Source organism: Pistacia vera, unplaced genomic scaffold (genome assembly GCF_008641045.1).
Source record: "Pistacia vera cultivar Batoury unplaced genomic scaffold, PisVer_v2 Contig1497, whole genome shotgun sequence".
In the NCBI taxonomy this organism is placed as follows: domain Eukaryota; kingdom Viridiplantae; phylum Streptophyta; class Magnoliopsida; order Sapindales; family Anacardiaceae; genus Pistacia; species Pistacia vera.
This window is the reverse complement of record NW_022195573.1, coordinates 10,364-33,601: the sequence shown is the minus strand read 5'-3', so window position 1 is coordinate 33,601 and position 23,238 is coordinate 10,364. Positions and strand designations below refer to the sequence as shown.

The 23,238-nt window shown below is 36.2% G+C and overlaps 1 protein-coding gene across 1 annotated transcript; it reads left to right on the top strand.

Annotated features, from left to right (window-relative positions):
* Positions 1-20,285: 20,285 nt before the first annotated feature.
* LOC116124121 (ABC transporter G family member 17-like) lies at positions 20,286-23,238 on the top strand (the record flags this gene model as incomplete). The annotated part of the gene is made up of 4 exons (XM_031409826.1): positions 20,286-20,644; positions 20,817-20,996; positions 21,385-21,653; positions 21,861-23,238. Coding segments are annotated over exons 1-4 (2,178 nt in total), but the record flags the coding sequence as incomplete, so codon positions are not given.

The window sequence follows — 23,238 nt, the reverse complement described above, 5'->3', positions numbered from 1 at the left end:
AGCAGATTAGTAAAGTGCTTAGAAGCTGCACGCAGATTTGCAAAGTACTTATAAGCTGCAAAAAAATAGTACTTTCATGATGACCCAAACACACCTATGCGACTATCGCTTCAATTCAAATCAAACCAAAATCCAATGAAATCAGAGCCAAAACAATTAAGAAAAACAACCCAAACACGACAACAGGCAGTGTTGTCACGGATGTCGATCGACAAGTTGCCAGGAGGTGGGGTTATTAGGGTTTTGAAGAGGAGGTGCCGATGATGCCAAGGATGGTGGCAAGAAGAGTTTTGGTTGCCCAAATCGCTCGAATTCAACTGAGAAATCCAAAACCCTAACATAACAGTAGCTGACGATCGGTCTGACGAGATGGGCAGGAGCCTTATGGGTCTTGGTCAATGAAGGGTAGGGATGCCAATGGTGTGGTCCGAGAAAGCCAATAGAGATAGGAACGACCCAAATCAATCCTAAGTTGTGGATTACGCGATTGGAAAATTCACCAAAAAACAGGACAAAGTCGACCAAGAAACTAGTCGGCCAAGCTAGGGGACAAAGGAATTGGTGGTGGCAATGGTGGTGGTGGCACTAGCAATGGCTGAGTGGTTGAAAATGAGGAAGGGGAGATGAAGAAGAAGAAGAAGACGAAAGGATAATTTGGCAATAACATTATAGCACCCTTTGCATTTGTGTCAAAACCCACAATCACTAATAGTGTTTCGCTAATCTTTGGGTAGGAACATATCGTTTGCTCTAAATATGGATGAGTGAAGTTAATCAAAATTAAGTTGGGATTGATATTGAAAAAACTCAAGACGAAACCTGTCATCAGTCATTATAGGGCATATTTCCAATCACAATCTCATTGGGTGCGTTTGGTGTAGTATTTTGAATAGGATTTTGAGGATAATATTGGATTGTTGGATAGGGGAGTATTACGAGGTAAATTTGAAAAATTTATGAAAAAGCGCATAGGTTTACTAAATTAATTAAAGACCTTACTATATAAAATGACAAAAACACTCCCACCACCTGCAGTGTCAGATTCCGGCCGCCACCGTCGGAATCTGGCCGGAAAATTTTGTTACGGCACAGACCGATCGGATCTGTGCCGTAACGCATCATTATGGCCTTTTCCGGCCAGATCCACCACGGATCTGGCCGGAAAAGGCCAGATCTAAGGGCCTGTTATGGCCGTCGACGGCCGAAAAGGCCAAAACGACGGCCAAGATTTGGACGTCGTTGACCGTCAACGACGGCCATTTCTTTGGCCGTCACTGACGGCCAGATCTGGCCTTTTCCGGCCAGATCCGTGGTGGATCTTGCCGGAAAAGGTCAAATCGGTATAATTCCGACCATTTATGGTCGAAATTTAGGCCGTTGTACAGATTCCGGCTATCACCGACGGTGGTTGCCGGAATCTGACAAATTGGGTTGATGGGGGGNCAAATCTTACGTATTTTTTTTTTTTTAAATTTTATACGAGAAATTAAGGGCATGTTTTTATGGAGCTTCTGGCATTTCTGATTATTTGCGTTTCCCACAATTCATTTTGAGAGATACTGAGCACTCTTCTTTCTTTGCCTCAGATTTCTTCTCCACCTCCTGCCCGTTCTCCTGTGGCATAATGTCACATAACATCCATTAAAATTTAACTAGTAGAACTGTTTAAATTAAAAATGAAGACGGTAACGTGTTAATAAATATTTTATATGTGTGACACGGAGATAAACTTAGCTACCAACTTAACACAATGAACCAAGTAAGTTAGTGGAAGCAAGATCTTCTAACTAATGACTCGAACTTCTTCTCCTTGTATTTTTGTTTTAACATATATTGATAATATTACCAACAGATTTAGCATGTTAAAAAGGGAATATATATATAATTCTCTCGATGAACTTTACCGATATCTCATCGTCAACCTTCTCTTTTTTCACTAGCTTCTTGGATTTCTTGCACGTGCAACATTTCTTCTTTGGCTTTGATTCTTCAGCAACAGAACAAGAAAAATAGCAGCAACATTTCTACATCCATACATTAACATGAATTTAATTTATACAACTAAATGAATTAATCTAAGAAAGAAAGCCTATGTAACTCAAATATTTAACCTTGTTACAATATCTTTTTTATCATTACCCTTGTTAGAAAGTGATCCACCGATGAAGTAAATTGAATAAAATAATCAATAATAATTACTATTACTTTGTATTTTTCACGATATTGAAGATTGATTTAGCCTTAAATAAATAAATAAAAAATTATTGTAGAAATTCTTACCCTACAGCAAAGTGGGAGGCAACAACAAAGCCAGCAAGCTTTGGAGTAGCATCCGCACAAGTATGCCTCCCACTTTGCCCTAACTTCAAAATTGTATCATGGATACCCTTTTGCCCTAACTTTGTTATGTTGTCATTTGTAATATATGAGTGAAATGGTAACTTTGGTAATATCAAATAGTGTTGGGGTAAACTGATAGCTTTGGTCCTATAAGAAAGTGATTTGCAAATGTAACAGCAATGTGATGGGATTAGGGCAAAGGGAAATCTATGATGAATTTTTTAAACTTCGAGGGTCCATTTGATAACGCAAAAGGGTATCTATGATACATTTTGCAAACTTTGAGGGTCCACTTGATAAAAAGTAAAAAAGTTGTTATCCAAATGATAAATTTGGAAACCTTAAGGGTGCGTTTGACATGGAGAATGTTTTATTACTAAAAATGTAGGATTATCACTAAAATAGATTACCTTGAAGATTATAGGAGAATGCTATATTAATATGTTTGGTTAGATTAATGGGTATAAATAATTAAAATGTTTGGTTGAGAAGAATAAAATATTATCGACATAGACTTTTGCTTAATTGCCCTTCCTTTTTAATATCATTGGGTGCGTTTGTCTTATTATTTCTATCCATATTCACAATCCTATTCTCCAAATATTGTTTGGCACATTATTCCAGAAATATTACTATATTTTTTAAATTACTTTTAGACCCCTTAAGTTTATTAATTTCATAAATACCCCCAAAAAAAGTTTAAAAATTAACAAAAACACCCCCATCAACCCATACTTGCCAGATTCTGACAACCACCGTTGGTGGTAGCCAGAATCTGTACAACGGCCTACACCACGACCAGAACTTGCCGGCAGTTCACAGATCTGGCCGTCAGCGACGGCCAAAGATGGACTTCTTTGGCCTTTTCCGGCCACCGACAACCACATCTGGCCGTAGATTTGGCCTTTTCCGGCCAGATCCATATCGACGCGACGCGTTACGACATAGATCCGACCGGTCTATGTCGTAACCCAATTTTCCGGCCAGATTCCGATGGTGGTGGTTGAAATCTGGCATTGCGGGTGGTGGGGGTGTTTAATTAAATTAGCAAACCTAGGGGTTTTTTTTATAAATTTTAAAATTTTACCTCGTAATACTCCCTTATTCAACTACCCAATATTATTCCCAAAATTCTATCCAAAATAATAAACCAAATGCACCCATTATTATTATATATATATTTTTTTTGAGTAACTGGTAATTTTATAAATAAAGAATTACAACATGAACAAGATGGACCCGATAATGCATGACCTTATAAAAAAAGGGACTACGCCTAAACAAAATAGAAACAAAAGGACCCAGGAAAAGAGCATCCTTTACACAACCAAATCCTATCCCAAGGATGACAAAAAAGGCCCAAGGAGGCTATACAATGACGCTATACAATCAAGAGAGGAGCAAACAACCACAAATCCATTCCCAGCCATAAGGCACAACCTGCACATCAATGTAGCGAAAGCCTAACCACTGGCCACGAACACATCAATGTAGCACCAAGCAAAGAGAACCAGTTGCACCCAAAAAAAGAAAAAAGGACCCTACACCCCACAACAGCCCCAAACCGCCAACACCAAGATCCCCACCCCACCACCCATCTCCCACCTACACACCTTTACCCAACATCAAGGTTTGCAAAAACCATCAATAGGCCCTACAAGCAAGACACCACCAGAACCTATTATTATATTATTATTTAAATTTTTTTTCTTTTATTATATAAAAAAATTTCTTTTAACCTTCTACATTTGAGAATTTAGCTAAAACACCATAATAACAAAAGTTTAAAATTTAAAAAATACCTCTAGCCACTGCAGACGACTGTCACCCGTCGGTCACCACCACCGACCGCTGTCGAAAGTCATTGGAACAGCGCACAACCGGCCAGATCTGGCCAGTCGTGCACCGAAACGATGCAATACCATTGGGATCTAGCTAACCGTGTGCCTTTTTGGTTGTTTTTGACCAAACTAAAGGCCAGAAATGGCCAGATCCATGATGATTTGGTTGTTTCCAACTACATCAACGTTGATCTGACTGTTTTCGGCCAGATCGAAGGCCGAAAATTGCTAAATCATCATGGATTTGGTCGAAAACAGCGATATCGACACACAACTGGTCAGATCCTATCGATCATGCACCAATATTGCAATTTCCACTGGCGACTGGCGGTGGTCTTGGCTGGCTGGGGATATTTTGTTAACTTTTAATCTGTTTTGTGGTTGGGGTGTTTTAGCTAAATTCTCAAATATAGGGGATTTTGGGTAATTATTATGTGGTAGACATTTGAGGGCAATTGTGTCCAGAATGATATTTAATTAAGGGAAAAATAAGTATAAAATTAAGACTACCCCGATTATCTTTTAATTCTACCCCTTGAGTGGTAATCTGATTACCCTCTATTTTACAAACAATAAACATTATTTATAATGAAAGATTACCGTAATATTTTATTACTTCACTAACAAAAAAGGGAATCTTGAAAATTAAAGAAAGATTATCGGAGTAATCCTATTTGAGCCCGAACCAAGCGCAACCTTTGGGTTTACAAATTAATTATTCGGATGATAACTTTTGCACTTTTTATTAAATAAACCCTCAATGTTTCAAAATTGTATTATGGATACCCTTTTGTCCTAACTTCATTATGTTGTCGTTCATAATATATGAGTTAAATAATAACTTTGGTCTTATAAGAAAGTGATTTGAAATGTAACGACAATGTGATAGGATTAGGGCAATGGGAAATCTATGACAAAACTTTTAAATAATAAGGAATAAACGTGGAAGGCCAGGCATCTGACGTGGCAGACATGCAACATGGTGGGACCCATGATATATTTGTCTGTATGTCAGTTGGAGTTCGAGTACTGCCGCCTGATCTCCGTTCGCCGACAATCACGCTCATTTTATCTTCTACGGTTTTCGCTTTCGATATTTACATAGTTATGGTACCGGGAATAGGATTTGGGGGTAACGTTACCCGACACCAGTACAAATAAACAAATTTTTAAAATAAAGGTTAATGACGTTAATCTTCTTTTAAGTATGAACTAACAAAATCTCTACAAAATTTTAAAAATATTCATTCCATCAAGTTTTAAATATTAAAATAAGCAGTAAAATAACAATTTGATAATATTTACAAACTCTTAATAGGATTAAATTTTAATAATTTATTAATAATAAGGGTATTTTTGTTATATAAAAAGCTTCCGATGTTTTTTTGTTATTTTATTATACCTTGGGGTTTCTTTTAACATTTTTAATAATTTTATAAAATGGATATATATATATATATACAATTTTTTTTTTTAAACTGAGATAACTAAACCAGTTTACGTACACCTCGATTAAAAAAATTTAAATATCTTTGGGTGCGTTTAGCTCCCTATTTTTATCCATATTTCCAATCCTATTCTCCAAATAATGTTTAGCACACTATTTCAGAAATATTACCCTATTTTTTTAATTACTTTTAGACTCCATAAGGTTATTAATTTCACTAAATGCCCCCTGAATTTTATTTTTAAAAATTAACAAAAACCGCCCCATCAACCCAACTTGTCAGATTCCGGCAACCACCGCCGGTGATAGCCGGAATCTGTACAACGACCTAAATTTCGATCATAAATGGCCGGAATTACACCGATCTGGCCGTCAGCGACGGCCAAAGAAATGGCCGTCGTTGACCGAAAACGACGACCACATCTTTGGGCGTCGCTGACGGCCAAAGATGGCCGTCGTTTTGGCCTTTCCGACCGTCGACGGCCATAACAGGCCCTTAGATCTGGCCTTTTCCGGCCAAATCCGTGGTGAATCTGGCCGGAAAAGGCCATAATGATGCGTTACGGCACAGATCCGATCGGTCTGTGCCGTAACGAAATTTTCTGGCCAGATTCCGACGGTGACGGCCGGAATCTGACACTGCAGGTGGTGGGGGTGTTTTTGTTATTTTATATAATAGGGTCTTTAATTAAATTAGTAAACCTAAGGGCTTTTTCATAAATTTTTCAAATTTACCTCGTAATACTCTCATATCCAACAATCCAATACTATCCTCAAAATCATATCCAAAATACTACACCAAACGCACCCAAATCTTTTGCTATTATAAAATATGTTTATTTGAAGTTAAAAATTTTACATGTTTTATGATTTCAACATAAAATTGATTAAGACTTAAATTAAATAGAAAAAATATTGATAAAAATAACAAATTTGATTGAAAAGTAGATGAAAAAATCAATTCTTTATGCACTTACAAAATGAAGTTTTAAGTTTGTAGCATTGAAGTAGGAAGCACTTTCCTTAATAATAATAATAATATTCCAAATATGTCACAATTATTTCTTACTCTCTCTTTCTCTATCTGAGGAAATTCCTGCTCTTTGTCTAATTCAAGCAATCAAGCTCAAACAAAATTTAGATAATACATTAATCCAGCTTCATCTACAAGCTTAATAATTCAATTCAAGCCACTCTTTAGAGGGGAACATTACATTGTCGCCCTCGATCTATGACACGACGATAATCTCATTCTCTTGGTTTTAGAAACTAACAACGCTTGAACGTCTAACTTTGGAAATTGCATTGATATTGTTAGTTTCTGAAACCAAAAGGCTGAAATTAAACTCGGTTTTGAGTTTAGGGTTTAAGTATAAAGACAACCTCACCGCTTCAGTTTTGGAAACTAACAACATCCGTCTCCCAATTTTCGAAATATGACATTGAAATTCTTAGCTAATGACAAACTATTGATGAAAACTAAATCAAGATAACATCATTTCCTTCAAATATGAATCCATCGCCACTGTGTGACCATATCAGCTAGGCTGATTAAGAACCTTTGATTACTTTAACAGGAAAATTTTTCCAGTTCAGCTATGTTGGCAGTGATGAAAAAGCTAACGATGCTAACATACAAAAATTTCACTCGAGAAGGAAAATGCCAAGGTAAATGTATTCTATAGCCCAAATATTATTGTGAATCTAATTCTATGCACATTGAATGTCAAATTAATTGGAAAGGCCAAATATCTTATAGTAAAGAGTTGCTACCTCCGGTCTTTTTTGGCGCCATTCTCTTGTAAGCCATATGTAACGGCAGCAGATAGAAATACCTGCTCAAAAATAAGATGACTATATCATTAATCATGCTTAATAGCATAAATCTGCGAGCTAAGTCTTTCAGTACAATTTCAAATTTGAAGATAAAAAAGATATAACAAGCATACCAGGTCAATGTATAATTTAGATGGTCCTGTGGCATCACTGAACTGCGAATCAGGTTATTAACATCCTTTGGAACAGGGTAAGGGTTGCTTGGATTGACGTTTTCCATTGATGTCTTCAATGTATATATTTCTCAGAGCCCAGAAGCACGAGCAATTGCAGGAACTAACATAGAACCACTGGCAAGAGCTTGGATCATTGCTGGTACAAATATGCTAGGCTTCTCACTTCCCGAATTACTCCACACCTTCTACCAGGGCAACAGCAGGGACTTGATCTGTAGATCACTAGAATATTATTTTTCTTCAAACTTGCATATATGAAGACAAAACATCATACGAGGCTAAAATAACCTCACCGTCGTAGGCCTTTGACCAAACCCACCAAGAAATTCTTTCATTTTGTTGTGCGGAGGAGTGCTATATTTAAAGGCTGCTTATGGTCTCGTGAATCTTCAAAGACTTGTCCCTCCAACTACGCGGAACCCATCCTCTATTGACCAGGACAAGGAGACTGCACACTAAGACATCCTGATTACAATGTCATCTGAAAAAGGAACAGAAAATCTATCCTATTTATTAGTCAAAAACACCAAAGCGGACACAAAATTTGTATTAACATAATTGTGATAAGGACAAATAAAAATGTTAGAGTGAAGAACATGAGCCCTTTCTCGCTATTAGAAGTCTATACTGCTTGTATACTGAAACATATGCTTGATCAACACTGCGAAGTCTATGACACACTATCTCAACAGCACTGACTTGATAAACTTCCTCAAAATTCAGTGAATTTAAGTTTCTTGAATAACTTAAAGAAGATATATATTTCCTTAAAAATAAAGTAGAACCCTTGAGCACTCAAAGCAGTTGTCTCTAAGCATTCCTGATATGAGCGAAATTAGTATATTAAATATATGAATGAAATCACAAGTACTTTAAACAAATAACTGTCAATTAACTTATGGCTTATAAAAGCAAGGATGCTAACTTTTTATAGAAATCAGTTATTAGGGCTAACCGTACAACTAAAGAATAAACCAACATATACATACCTCTCAGGGTTGTTGGGGATTGGCATCAGAGGTTGCTAAACATAGTAGCCGTTTCAGTCACTCCGGAAATGCTTCTAGAGCGCGGACCGACATACACTGACTTTTCCTCATCAAAAACGCTTTGCATATACCCTCTAAACCTCCAGAATCCCATTTTCAGTTGAAGGTGATAAGATATTTACTTCAAAGGTTCGCTCCAGCCTCTTCCGTCTATATTCCAACTTTGTACTGTATGTGTAAAACATTATCCATTACTATTTTCCATTCAACGAAAACTCTGCAGTCCCCAGAGGCCCATACTTAAAAAACTACAACTGCATAACATGGTAACTGAAAAAAGTGTTTTACTTATACATCTCAAAGGTTTACATGGAATGTAAAAATAATTGTCTTTCTTCCCTTTCTCGAAGCAAGGCATAAAAGCATCCGAAAGCATTGTAGCAAACCTCAATTAGAGACAATCTGAGAAAGTAAATGGTGCTTAAGCTTCCAATTATCTATCTAATACAATTCAATTGAAAATCGCATCTCGGCATGTCCGGATGTCAAAATCAGTCCTCAAACCATGAAAGATCTCATGACACAATGGCGACATGCCACCATGAGCCTCGGATGCTTATGGATGAGCATTTATCTGAACCAATATGATCATTTTTTTCTTTTTGAGCTTTAAATGACATTAGCAAATATATCATACTGACCTAGTGATTTATAAGCCCTCATACACTCTTCATCATTAAAAATTTCAACTTTTTCTTTGTCCATTAAGTTGGCACAAAATGAAAAAACCCCACCTAGATAAATGCATAATATTACTTTAAACGTCAAGTTACACAGTTTTAGTACAGTTTAAATAATATAAAAGAATCCAAAGTTCAGATTGCAATTATGGAATAAATAAAGATGAATGAAGAACACTTGACCTTATCTTGCCTTCGAAAAATTTGCCAAGTTCCAGGCCAAAAGTGATAGCACCAGGCAAAAACAACACCATTTGGACAAAGTTCTCGACCCTTTCTCTGACTTTCCCCGTTGAAGAAGCAATTCAGAGGCAGAGTTAGAGTTAGAGAAGGCTCGCGGAAGCCCATCCCTAAGCTATCCTTGAGATAAAGAGGGGATCACGACCTCCAACACTACGACACTTCGTTAGGGTTTTGGAGATGGAGGCTGCCGCCATCTTTACTCTGCATTTGATTTCTGAACTCGAGTCCTATGGGGGCAAAATGTAATGAAAAGTGATTTTGTTGTACTATTTGTAAATTATGTTAAAATAATTATGCTTTTTTTTTTTTTTGGCTCATCTTTATACTTTGTGGAATTTTTAGGGCAATTATAATAACATTTTAGGGCTTCTTAATTTGTGAACATATAATAAATAAATAAAATAATAAAAACAAAATGGAATTTAATTTGACCTTACAATTATACCATTAAACGGTGACAAGAACTATACTATCTTTTTAATAGTTAAATATCGTAATTCAGGACAATAAGACGATTGTCACTATAATCATGTGTCGATATTTTTTGTTGACAATGCTATTGAATCGTGGAATACTATCGGATATATGTTATCCTTAGGGTTAAAGCCAACTTCTTTAGTGGATCGGTGACATTAGTTACAACAAATTAGACATGTAATAAGGTACTATATTCGATTATTCTGTTTCGAATTTAAAAAAATGACTCGACTATTATCATATTTCTTTTGTTATATCTCTTTATTTGTTATATTCCACCAAAGTCACGATACTTTATACATTTTAAGAATTATTCTAATTTTTTTTACTGTATATGTTATTTGAATTATTATATTTTTACGAAATTATAGTTTTTTTCTTTACATACGATAATATTAGGATAATGATTAAATGAGTACATTATTTCTTAATATTATTGGAATATTGATCTTAAAATTTAGTTATTTCCATAAATTATCAATTTTACTTTAAAAAACCTCATCCCTTTTTTTATTATTCTGATAGTTTTTAGAATATATTTTGAAAAAAGTTAAATTGGGCGGATATTCATTAAGATTTGAAATTAACAAAAATACCCTCTATATTTGTTTATTTACTAAACACCCCTATAATAAAATTAAAAGTTAATAAAAATACCTCTAACCCACCCATTAAGTACAGACAACCGACCACAACCGCCGGAGGGTAATCAGAGTGTTTTTATAATTTCTAAAAAAAATATTTGGGAGTGTTTATTTAAATTAACAATTTAAAAGTTTAAAGAAATTAAAATATATAATAATTTTTGAAAATATGACATTTATTTTCTTGAAACATTTTTTTGCATAATTAAGGCCCATTTGAGTCCTACAAAAAGCCCATCAAAAACACGTATGGAAATTTAGGGTTTCCAAAGCCACTATAATAGCCCCTTCTTATACCCTTCCTCTTCTCACTCTGTACTAAATTTCTTCACAAAAAGCTCAACAGAGCTCTCTTGTACTATTTTCTGTTCCGTACGTCGGTTTTGTCCATTTCAGTCGCTTCAGTTCTGTAAGTTTCAGTTTTGTTGAAAGGCAACGCGTCACTGATGGGCTTTTTGTAGCCCAATCGGTCCTTTTAGTTGCCGACATTCGTTTCTGAGTAATATGCTTACGGTTGCCGTTTCTTTTCTACTTCGTACGGCCACCGCATTCAGATGCTCGTAAATTTGCACGTTTATTATTGACTCTTCACAAGGACCTCCTAGTTTTAAAAACTAACAATGTCACCCCTTTGATGAATCTCTGTCCGGGTTTTTATAAACTTTATTTTAAGAGGGAAGTTAATTTTCATAACCTTCTATTTATGGCTTAACCCTTTTTACCCTCCAGGTTTCGAAAACTAACAATGTCACCCCTTTTAGAAATTTCAAGGTGGTTTCGCATATATAATTGAAGGATTGTTTTATCTAGGAGTTCACCTTCGCCTTCATTTGTATTTTTTTTTTTTATATCTCTTTTTCGATCTTTTAATGACTTAAATGCCCTCCTATTTATGGGTAATTTTCCCTCCAAGTTTTGAAAACTAACAATGTCACCCCTTTGAGAAATTTCAAGGTAGTTTTCGCATATATAATTGAAGGATTGTTTTTATCTATGGAGTTCACCTTCCCTTCAATTGTAATTTTTTATATAATCTCTTTTTCAATCTTTATTTAAGTAAATGACTTAAAGGCCCTTGTCGAGAAATTGGGTTGTTAATATGATTAAATTGACTTTTATCATGTTCATTGGATCGTTAAGGGTCGTCAATAACTCTGCTAAAATAATACTACACATACATATAAATCATACAAATTACGTGATAAAAGAAGATTGGATAAAAGTTTAATTTTAATTTAAAATTAATCAATCATATTTTATCACATATATTGCCTAAATGGCTAAAACGTAATTAAGAGCATTTTTAGGTAAATTTTCTTATTAAAATGAATGAAAATAGTGAACCTAAAGCGAAGAAAACACAAAGCAACAACAAAGAAATCAATCCGAATTTAGCAATCTGAGGTACTGCTGCACTATGAAGTGGACTACCTGAACTGTTGTTTGATGTGGAGGCCCTAATATGAAGCAAGCACAAAAGAAACCCATTAAAGTTCTGTAGAAATTAAGTTAATTATAGGAGGAAAATATATATTGACGAGAAGAAACTCCCCTGGATGGTGTAGGCGATGATGCTTTAGAGATCACAAAAGAAACAAGATAGATTCAGTCAGTTTCATGAAACCGGAAATTATAACAAAAAAGAAGACATGGAAGATCAAAATGGCACCAGAGAAGACATGGAAGATCATCAAGGAGGGTTCTTAATTACAGTCATTGGGGAGGGGGGCATTTTGAATATCAGGTTCACCACAAGCTCTGGGAATTTAAGAGCTTCATCCGTGTAACATTAAACGACTTCAAGATCTCAGGATTGTGACACCATCCAAACTGCACATCCTCGACAAATTTCCCTCAATGGCACACAGCATACCTCGGTGCCGTACCCGATTTCAAAACGGTTTGCATGGGATAGACTCTTTATACACGACGTCACATCACCGAACCTGAACCTGAACCACCATCACCTGGCTCATCAAGTCACTGGAAAAACCCACTGAACCCATGAACACAATACACAAAACGTAACAAAATTAAAGCTTGGAGTCCATTTTTTTTGTGATTCTCCGAGTGGTTTTAATATTATATATAGTGTTTGAGAATTGATTCTTTTTTTTTTTTTTTTTTCCAGGGTAGTTGAGTTTGTTCCTGTTATCTCTGGATACGGAAACCCTAATTTCAGCTGGCAGTTACAGATTTTTCCTGGGTAAACCAACTACTACGTTTATCTAATTTTTTTTTTTTTTTATTAGTAAATAAAAAATCCTGATAGATTGAATCAGGATTTTTAAGCCGGTCACAAGGAATTCGAATCGGGACTTTGCCACCCTTTCATAAAGCTAGTAGCGGATCCAGAAATTTTATTAAGTGGGCCAAAATAAAAATAATTACACATTAATATTTTTTGTTAGAATGAGCCAAAATCCAAAATTATATATAATAGTATTTTTTAAAATAAAATTGAGGTGGGCCAGAAAAATGCTGGATCCCCCCTGCATAAAGCCAAACCTTTGGGTTGTTAATTACATGATTAGTGATGGTAATACTAAACTTACAACCCAATCTTACAAATTTTTTCTCACACCTGACACGGTAGTTCGCAATTGATCCGCTCACAATGGTTTCGTTTGCTCGTTATAAGTCTTGTCTACTCAATTGCGAACTATCATATCGGAGTTATGCAAAAAGTATGGAATTTCTGTTATACCAAAAAAAATAAAACAAAATCCTTACACAAATGTGCAGAGATTTCATGCCAAGCTAACAAAACTGTTCATCTACTTTCTCTACCAAATTGTTTTCACAAAACATAAAGCAAAACAGGATATATTATACGCCATGTTTGATTGCCACTCGTTTTCGAAAAGATATTACTCCACAACAAATATTGTTTGTCTAAGGGTCTGCTTGGGAGTTTTAAGGTAGCGGTTATGGGATAAACCATCGTCGCGGTTTTGAGGATAAACCACCGTAGCAGTTTTGAGGGGTTTTTAGTACGGTTTTTAAATCACTCAACCTGTGCTTGGAGTTTTATTTCTAACGTGTCTGCAGTTTTTTTAAAGTGCTAAATTTACATAAATGCCCATAAAATTAAAACACTCTCTCTTTTGCTTAATTAACTTTGAAGTTATAAATTTGACTTGCATGTTTTTAGCTACTCAATCTTGTGAAAAAGGTGTCATTACAAAGTTGTGGTTTGCTTGAGAGGCATTGAAAATGGTGCGACTCTTTTCAATTGTATGCTCAAGTTTCTGGATTAATATATATAATTGACTTCTCTCTTTTTGCGTCATTGAAAACGAGTTAATCTCTCCCTTAAAATCTGCATCAGATCTCGTACACCATGTTTAACCAGACTCCCTATCACAGACAAATTAGCATGCGCAAATACTTGTAAATGGTAATGTATTTAATGGGAATGAGAGAATGTGAAACTTGTATTATAAAATATTATTTGAATTATTTATCTTTCAGGCCACATAAATTAACTTTCACTTCCACCACTTCAACAGTTAATCTAAACAAAGACAAGACAGTTTTAATGTTACTCAGCACATGTAAAGACCCTCTCAGCAAGTTAATCTTTTAATTTCCCAGTTTATTAACAAGAAGAAGAGTGCACCATTAATGCTAACTGTACCATCTTCTCCCCACTTTTACAGTTATTAGAGGGCTACTGGTCTTGCAGTTGCAGAAGTGGCGGCCAAAATTCTTGGCTCGTTATCTCTTTTATTCACAGAGAACAGAAAGACAGGAAAGGTTGATGCCAAATCTAATTAAACTCAAACGAGTTGTGTGCAGCAAATTAAAACCATTCACTCACTTCGTGTGCAGCAACAGGAGATTTGTGTGCTAGAGAGAAGTGAACAGCAGCGACAGATTTGAGAGATTTGTGTGCTAGAGAGAAGTGAACAGCAGTGACAGATTTGAGAGATTTGTGTGCTAGAGAGAAGTGAACAGCAGCGACAGATTTGTGTGCAGCAAAGAGAGTGGAAAGGGGTTTTTTGGGGATAAAAGTTTTAAACCAGTCAAAACACTCTGATTTGGGGTGTTTTATAAACCCCTCAAAAATACACTACACTGGTTTTGGGGGGTTTTTAAACCAATCAAAACCAGTCTATTAAAAATCTGGCAAGTGGGGGTTTTTAAACACCTCAAAACCAGTCTAATTAAAAACCCCCGAAAACCAGTGAAGAAAAAACTCCCAAGCAGACCCTAAAGAAGAACACTTCTGTTCTTGCATTGTAAAATCTACACGTTACACAATTGATACAAGAAAGAATAATATTAGAAAGACGGTGGTGTTCGTCTTATCGAAGGTTTTAGATAAGACAAATGTATCATTTTGTTAAAATAATATTGGGTGCGTTTGTTTTAATATTTTGGATAGTATTTTTGAAAAAATCTCCATTTGGTACACTCTTTAAAATATTCTTCTGGTTTTCCCAATAAAGTTAAACAGAAAATTGGTCTTTGGTTCTCTTATTCTCAAAATCTTTTAAACCCCTAAATTTGTTAATTTAACTAAACACCCTCAATTTTTTTTTAAAAAATTGACAAAAACACCCCAGCAACCCACATTTACCAGATTCTGGCCACCAACGTCGGAAGCTGACCAGAATTTGGTATAATGGTGCACTACCGGCTGAATCTGGCCGATAGTGCGCCGATCTAGCATTTTTCAGCTAGATCCACAGTGGATCTAACCGGAAAAGGTCAGATCTACGGCTAAAGATCTGGCCATCAACAACCAGATCTTTGGTCATTGACCATCAACGACGGCCGTATCTTTGGCTGTCGTTGACGACCAAATGCGGCCAGATCTGGCCTTCAATGATAGATCTGGCCTTTTCCGGCCAGATCCACCGTAGATCTAGCCAAAAAATGTCATATCGGCGCACGACCGGTTGAATCGATACGGCGACTCTGACCACCCTCCGGTGGTGGTGGCCGACTGTTCGTATTTAATGGGTGAGTTGGGGGTGTTTCTATTAATTTTTAATATTTTATTATAAGGGTGTTTAGTAAATAAACAAGCATAGGGGGTATTTTTGTTAATTTCAAAATCCTACATCATAATACACATCCAATTTTACTTTTTTCAAACTATTATTTTAAAAAGTATTAGAATAATGAACCAAACGGAGCCTGAGAGTTGGGTGGTTATTACGAGATAGGATTTGAAAATTAACAAAAATACTCCCTTATGTTTGTTAATTTACTAGACAACTCTGTAATAAAACATTAAAAATTAACAAAAACACTCCCACCCACCCATTAAATATCGACAGTTGGCCACCACCGTCGAAGGGTGGCCGGAGTAGTCGTATTGACGCAAGACCGGTTGGATTTGGCTGGTCGTGCGTCGATATGACCTTTTCCAACTAGATCCACTGTGGATCTAGCCGGAAAAGGTCAGATCTAGCCGCGTTTGGTCGTCAACGACGGCCAAAGATATGGCCGTCTTTGACGACTAACTAGGACCAAAGATCTAGACGTCAATGGATCTGGCTAGAAAATGCTAGATTGGAGCACTACCAGCTAGATCTAGCTGGTAGTGTGTCATTATACTAGATTCCGACCACCTTCTAGCGGTGGTGACCAGAATCTAGCAAATGTGGGTGGGTGGTAGTGTTTTTGTAAATTTCTAAATTATGTTTTCATGTTTAATTAAATTAACAAACTTAGGGTGTTCAAACAATTGAATAAAATATAATATTATTTTTATAATAGAGAGCAAATATATACTTTGAAAATGATAAGAATAGGATAGGGTAAAAGTAGGGAAACAAACGCACCCAATCCTTATAGTTGATTGTTCGTTAAAAAAAAAAAAAAAAAAAAAAAAAAAAAAAACAAAAAAAAAACAAAAATTACCCCGAGTCTAACCTTGGCATCTACCAATCTTTCTCTGAAGGCTAACTGCACTATAAATCCGGCGAAGCAGAACATCTGCACATAAAAAACTTTGAAGAGTGAGGGCAAAAGGCACGCGATATTGGCGCGGCTCAACCAAACCAGAGAGTCGAGTTTCTGATCATCGACATTGTGGTGAGGTTGAACCGAGCCAACACCTCGGGACTTAATTGGAGCCTGAAATTGAATTGATGATGGAAATTAATGAAGAGAAAACTGGTTTTAGCAAAGCTTTTTCTAAACCTGTTATATGTATATAACATAAATAAATAAATAAATAAATTATTATCGGATTTGTTTTGCTTTGGGTGCGTCCAAATTATAAAAAACAAAGGTGGGTTTTGGTCGGTTAAAAAAGACAGAAAGAATCAATCCAAGGAAATATGAACTGGTCTTCTAGGTGATGCCGGCAATATTCTCAGGATATCAGCCGCCCAGCTACTGTTTCATATTTTTTCCTGAAATGACGAGAAAGTCTTCCAGACGAAGTCATCCAATTGCATGGCATGTAATAAGTCATACACATACCTCAATGTGACGTTTAGTGATTGGACAGAAACACATGCGTTTTTGTAATAAAGTTATAACATATATTTGTTATGAAAAATGTTATGGACACCGACGCTTTGCACCGAATTTTTACATCAAACGATGTGTTTACTGAATCAGACGAGTCACATATTATGTTAACAAATATTTCGCGAATGAACAATCGTCCATCAAATATGGGCAACCCTCCATTGTTATTAGACGACCGTTCATTTGAAATGGACTGTCGTCCATATTATATAGACAATCGTTCACCTAGAATGGACACCCGTTCATAGTTTAAACTAAAAAAATTTGGCCTAAATTGTTTATGGACATCTGTCCTCTTATGAGGACGATTGTCCATGTTATGGACTCCCGTCCATAAATATATGGACGGGAGTCCTTTTACTATGGACGGTCTTCCATATTATATAATTTCATATGAAATATTTATTTTTAAAGTATAAAATTTTTAGATGAAATAAAAGAAAAATAAATTTGATTTTAAGTAAAAGTATAGACGCCAATCCACTCATTTGGATGATGGACGGCCATCCAAATGAGGGGACTAGTGTCCATTCTCAATTTTTTTTTTAAAATTTTCAATTTTTTTTTTCATTTATAAAGAAAAGGCAAGAGAGAAATGAAAACTGGCGTCCATTCTCAATTTATTTTTTCATTTATTTGTTCATTCACGAAAGACTCCAACATGACCGCGTCTGACTGGTTACTATGTCCTTTGGTACAAAAATTCGGTGTAAAATTTCGGTATCTATAGCATTACTCATTTGTTATTAGATCGTTCTTTGAACTTCAATGGTTATATGACCTTTAAACCTACTTTAGATATATACTGCATGTGTGTTTTATATGTAACTCTAACTCTTGATACCGGTTTCTATATCTTTTATATTTTAATAGTGTAATATCACATATACAAATTCCTCTTACATATTAACTAATCATATAAATTTCAAATAACTATATATAAAAAAAAAAATTCAGTAGAATGAATGTACGTACGTCAATCATAGGCATCTATACACAAGGAAGGTGAAGGTCATATGAACACATTGATACAAGCTGCAGCAGTTGGATGAATGCATATATACCGATTCCGATTCCGATTCCGATTTCCGATTCTGATTTCAATTCTATTGTAGAGTACTTCTCAATAACTGTGAGTTAAAAGCTTGTAAAGTAATGCAAAATTAGTTTGATATTTGTTCATTTTGTTGCCACGTAAGCTAGCTATTTTCTTTTAGATATCTAAGGTATCCAAGCGGACCAGACCTACATTGGAGCCTGGTTAATCTTTAGGGTCACGGAACATCCTACAAACCCAATGAATTGACAAATATAGTACTTATGTCTCCTGTAACTCGAACACAAGACCTTCTAGGTATAACTAATTCCAATAGCAAACGGATTTATTCTAAAGTTCGATTAATCTCCCAAAATTTCAATAAACTTGGATTGCTTTAGTTATTGTAATGCTTAAAATATGGGGAATGGAAGGAACCAATTTATTAATGTAAATATGAAACAATGAGTACATAAATGGAGACAATTTTATGTGATATATTAATCTATTTTAAGAACAAATCTAAGCCAATTAAATTATTCTTAGCCGATTAACTGATGCTATCTCACAGTGTTTGTTCATCACTGATTGGCAAAAAACTTTGTTTACCATGAAAGAATCAAATGGGTATTCCATCTTTTTCGTGATTGTTTACCGTTTCTATAAATTCAAATGTTATCAGTTGACGCTAGGGGTGTTCAAAACAATACAAAAATCTAACCGAACCGAACCGGCAAACCGGTTAACCAAAAAAAGGGTTCAGTTACGGTTCGAAAAATTCAAAAAACCGAATTTTTGGTTTGGTTACCGGTTCGGAAAAAAATAAAAAGCGGTTAACCGAAACCGGTTTTTTGAACCGGATATATATATATTAAATAAAATAATAATAATATAATTTATTACATATTAAATATAATATATTATATATTAAATAAAATAATAATAATATTTTTAATGTATTGTTAGTAGCAGTCAATGGATATGTATGAATGTTTAATTTTTATTTGGATATGTATTATTTATATTTATAATTTAATTTAGGAAAAAATTAAAAAAAAAAAAAGTTTTATAAAAAAAAAGAAAAATTCGGTTCAAAACAGGTTAACTGCTTTTTTAAAGCGGTTAACAGAAAAACCGGTTTTCCCTTCAAACGGTTCGGTTTTGGTTCGGGAATTTTTCCGAACCAAAAAATTGGTTCGGTTCAAAAAAACCGATTAACTGCTTTTGAACACCCCTAGTTGACGCATGTTAACTAACACTAAAAGACAAAATTTATTACGTGAATACTTGTCTGCAAAACGTTACAAAAGCCAATGCTAGAAACCAGTTCTAGTATAGTTGCACTTTGCCAATGCCAACATGGCGTCGGGGCTTGTTACATTACAACGGCACTACTAGGGTTGAGGTGGTGGTATTACTTCGACACCAACACTAGGTGTCGGATTAATATGAAAGAGTAACAAAATAGAGATGTACGCCAAATTCATCGTCTCAATTAACCACCCATGGGTGGTGAGGTAGGACGATTGAGACTCTTGGGTGTATTACTAAAGGTCTTAAGTTCGATTCTCCTCGTTTGTTAATAAGGATGACCACTGGAGGGTTTATCCGGTCGTTAACTCTCTAAGGATTAGTCGAGGTAGACGGAAATTAGCCCAACACGCGCAATCACCAAAAAAAAAAACTACACCATCGCCACCCCTGTGCGTAGAATTTCAAGTTTGCTTTCTTCAATTTCGACGTCAAATTCACGAACTTACTAATATATAATAAAGTTTTCTATATTAAAATAAGTCCCTGAAATGAGCTGAAGAAGACAAAACCTGAAACCCTTTACTGCATAATGAAACAAAACCTGAAGTTCTCTCCCGGAATTATCAAAGCAAATTTAACGACAAAACCAAAGCCAAAAGAAACAAACATTAGTCTTGCCAAAATCGTCACCTCAAATAACATTCTCTTTTTATAACTTCACTGCTTATAGGAAATTTGATTTAATTAGTTTCCTGAAAACTTCGAAGGCCAGGCCATGGCGAAACTCGGGCGAACCGACAGGAACAGAAACCTGGAGACTCTCCTGGACTTGGACAACTCAAAAAATGCAGTCCCTGCTGCCGTTGCTCCGCAGAAAATTATTCCGGGGCATGGCCTAGAGTTCAAGAATTTGTCTTACAGTGTCCTAAAAAAGCAGAAGAAAGATGGTGTTTGGATCACAAAAGAAGCTTATCTTTTGAATGAAATTTCCGGGCAGGCTGTCAGGGGAGAAATCATGGCAATTATGGGGCCGAGTGGAGCTGGAAAATCAACTTTTCTTGATGCTTTGGCTGGTCGAATTGCTCAGGGAAGCCTTGAAGGGTCTGTCAGAATTGATGGAAAGCCGGTTAGTTAGTTTGGTATTTTTTCCGTTGTCTTCACTATCGCTTTCGTTTTCTCTGTTTTCTTTCTGTAACTCGATCTTATAACCTGTTTCAAACCATATCAAACGTGTTTTCAGAAAATGATAATGAACGTATTTTCAGATTCTGTAAAGAGTGTTTTGATTTGGTTTGCAGGTGACTACTAGCTACATGAAGATGATTTCATCTTATGTTATGCAAGATGACCAGCTGTTTCCCATGCTCACTGTGTTTGAAACCTTCATGTTTGCTGCTGAAGTTAGGCTTCCTTCTTCCATTTCCACGGATGAGAAGAAAAAGAGAGTTTTTGAGCTGCTTGACCAACTGGGTTTGCAGGTAAAATTCAATCATATATACTCAAAACCTAAATTAATAGTTTTATCTTCTTTAGTCAAGTGAGTTTACTAGCTTAAGTGGTACTTCTGAGTCCTAACTCAGGTTCGAGTCAGGAGGGCGGGCTCTGAGTCAAACTCTTATTCTCTCACAACCCGACGTGACAATTTGTCATTGGTCAACTCGTAAAATAGATCTCATCTATCCATTTGTGAGCTAATCAATGATAAACTATCATGTCGAGGTTATAAAAGAAAGTTTGTGGGAAAATGTTGTAAACGTAGCATTTTCCTTAAGTGAACTTTAAGAAACATCTGCAAAAGAGGACGACAATACATATATACTCAAAACCTCAATTAATAGTTTGACTTTGTACATGCTGTATATGCAGAGTGCATCACATACGTATATTGGAGATGAGGGAAGAAGAGGAGTGTCAGGAGGAGAGAGAAGAAGGGTTTCCATAGGAATTGACATTATCCATAAGCCATCTTTGTTGTTCCTTGATGAACCCACTTCAGGTCTTGACTCTACAAGTGCTTATAGTGTTGTGGAAAAGGTTAAAGACATTGCACAAGGAGGTAGCATTGTCCTCATGACCATTCACCAGCCTTCTTACAGAATTCAAATGCTTCTCGATCGCATCACAATTCTAGCAAGGTATGTCGTACATGATTATATACAAAAGTTCTTAGATTCAGATGTCTTGAACACTTTAAAATCCAATTCTCGTTTTCTGGTGCGAGAAATCTGCTAAAAAGACAAGATTTTGGCTTCCATCTTGCTCCAGGAGTTTGCATAGTTTTGTCTTTTGACATATTGCACGTTATTGATGCTTGAAATCTGTCAAAATCTTTGGGTTAACAGGGGCAGACTGATATACATGGGAAGTCCAGTTGCTCTTCCTGCCCATCTCTCAGGTTTCGGAAGGTCAGTTCCTGATGGAGAAAACAGCCTGGAATACCTTCTCGATGTGATCAAAGAGTATGATGAATCCAATCTGGGACTTGAGCCACTTGTGCTCTACCAGCGTGATGGAATCAAACCTGATCAAGCCACGAGAACCCCTGTTGCAAAAACACCAAAAACACCGCGAACTCCTCACTCGAGAACACCTGGATCCAAATATGCCATCAGTCTCCGTAGCCAAGCATTCTCAGGAAGTGGAACACCTCGAGCACACTCGGGACAATCCGGTTATGATGATGAGGATGATGATGAGGAGTTTGACAATTCCCTGGAACGCAAGTCGGTTGTTACACCAATGACTATGCAAAGTGGTGTCTATAATCAACGTTTGGCTTCTCATTTTTACAAAGATTTCTCAGTCTGGTTGTACAATGGTGTCGTAGGAACTCCTCGTCGCCCGCCGTCCTGGACTCCTGCAAGAACTCCAGGACGAACTCCAGCAAAAACTCCAATGTCTGGTGGTATGAGTTTTGTTTCAAGCCAATACTCAATTCCTCAGCATAACCCTTCTCGCCCAAAAACTCCTGTAGTTTTTAGTCCATCTCCGGACCCTTATGCAAGTTCGTATGAAGACTTTGAGTTTGAAGAAGAAGTTCTTGATGAGCCTGAGCATGGTCGCAAATATGCAAATCCATGGCTCCGGGAGGTTGCTGTTCTCTCCTGGCGCACTGCACTCAATGTAATTCGCACTCCTGAGCTCTTTGTTTCCAGGGAAATCGTCTTGACAGTAATGGCACTCATTCTGTCTACACTTTTCAGACGTCTTGATGGCGACGACTTCAAAACAATCAATAGGCTTCTCAATTTCTACATCTTTGCAGTGTGTTTGATTTTCTTCTCTTCCAATGATGCCGTCCCAACTTTCATTCAAGAAAGATTCATCTTCATCAGAGAAAGCTCCCACAACGCCTATCGCGCTTCGTCTTATGTCATTTCTTCACTGCTGGTTTATCTCCCATTCTTTGCCATTCAAGGTTTCACATTTGCAGTCATTACCAAATACCTGCTAAAACTCAACAGCAGTCTCATTATCTTCTGGATAATCCTATATGCATCTCTCGTTACCACAAATGCTTATGTGATGCTTGTGAGTGCACTTGTTCCAAGTTACATCACAGGCTATGCAGTTGTGATTGCAACAACAGCTCTTTTCTTTCTAACCTGCGGGTTCTTTCTGAAGAGAGAGCACATACCTATTTGGTGGAGGTGGCTCCATTACGTCTCTGCAATTAAGTATCCCTTTGAGGCGTTGCTTGTGAATGAGTTCAAAGGCGAC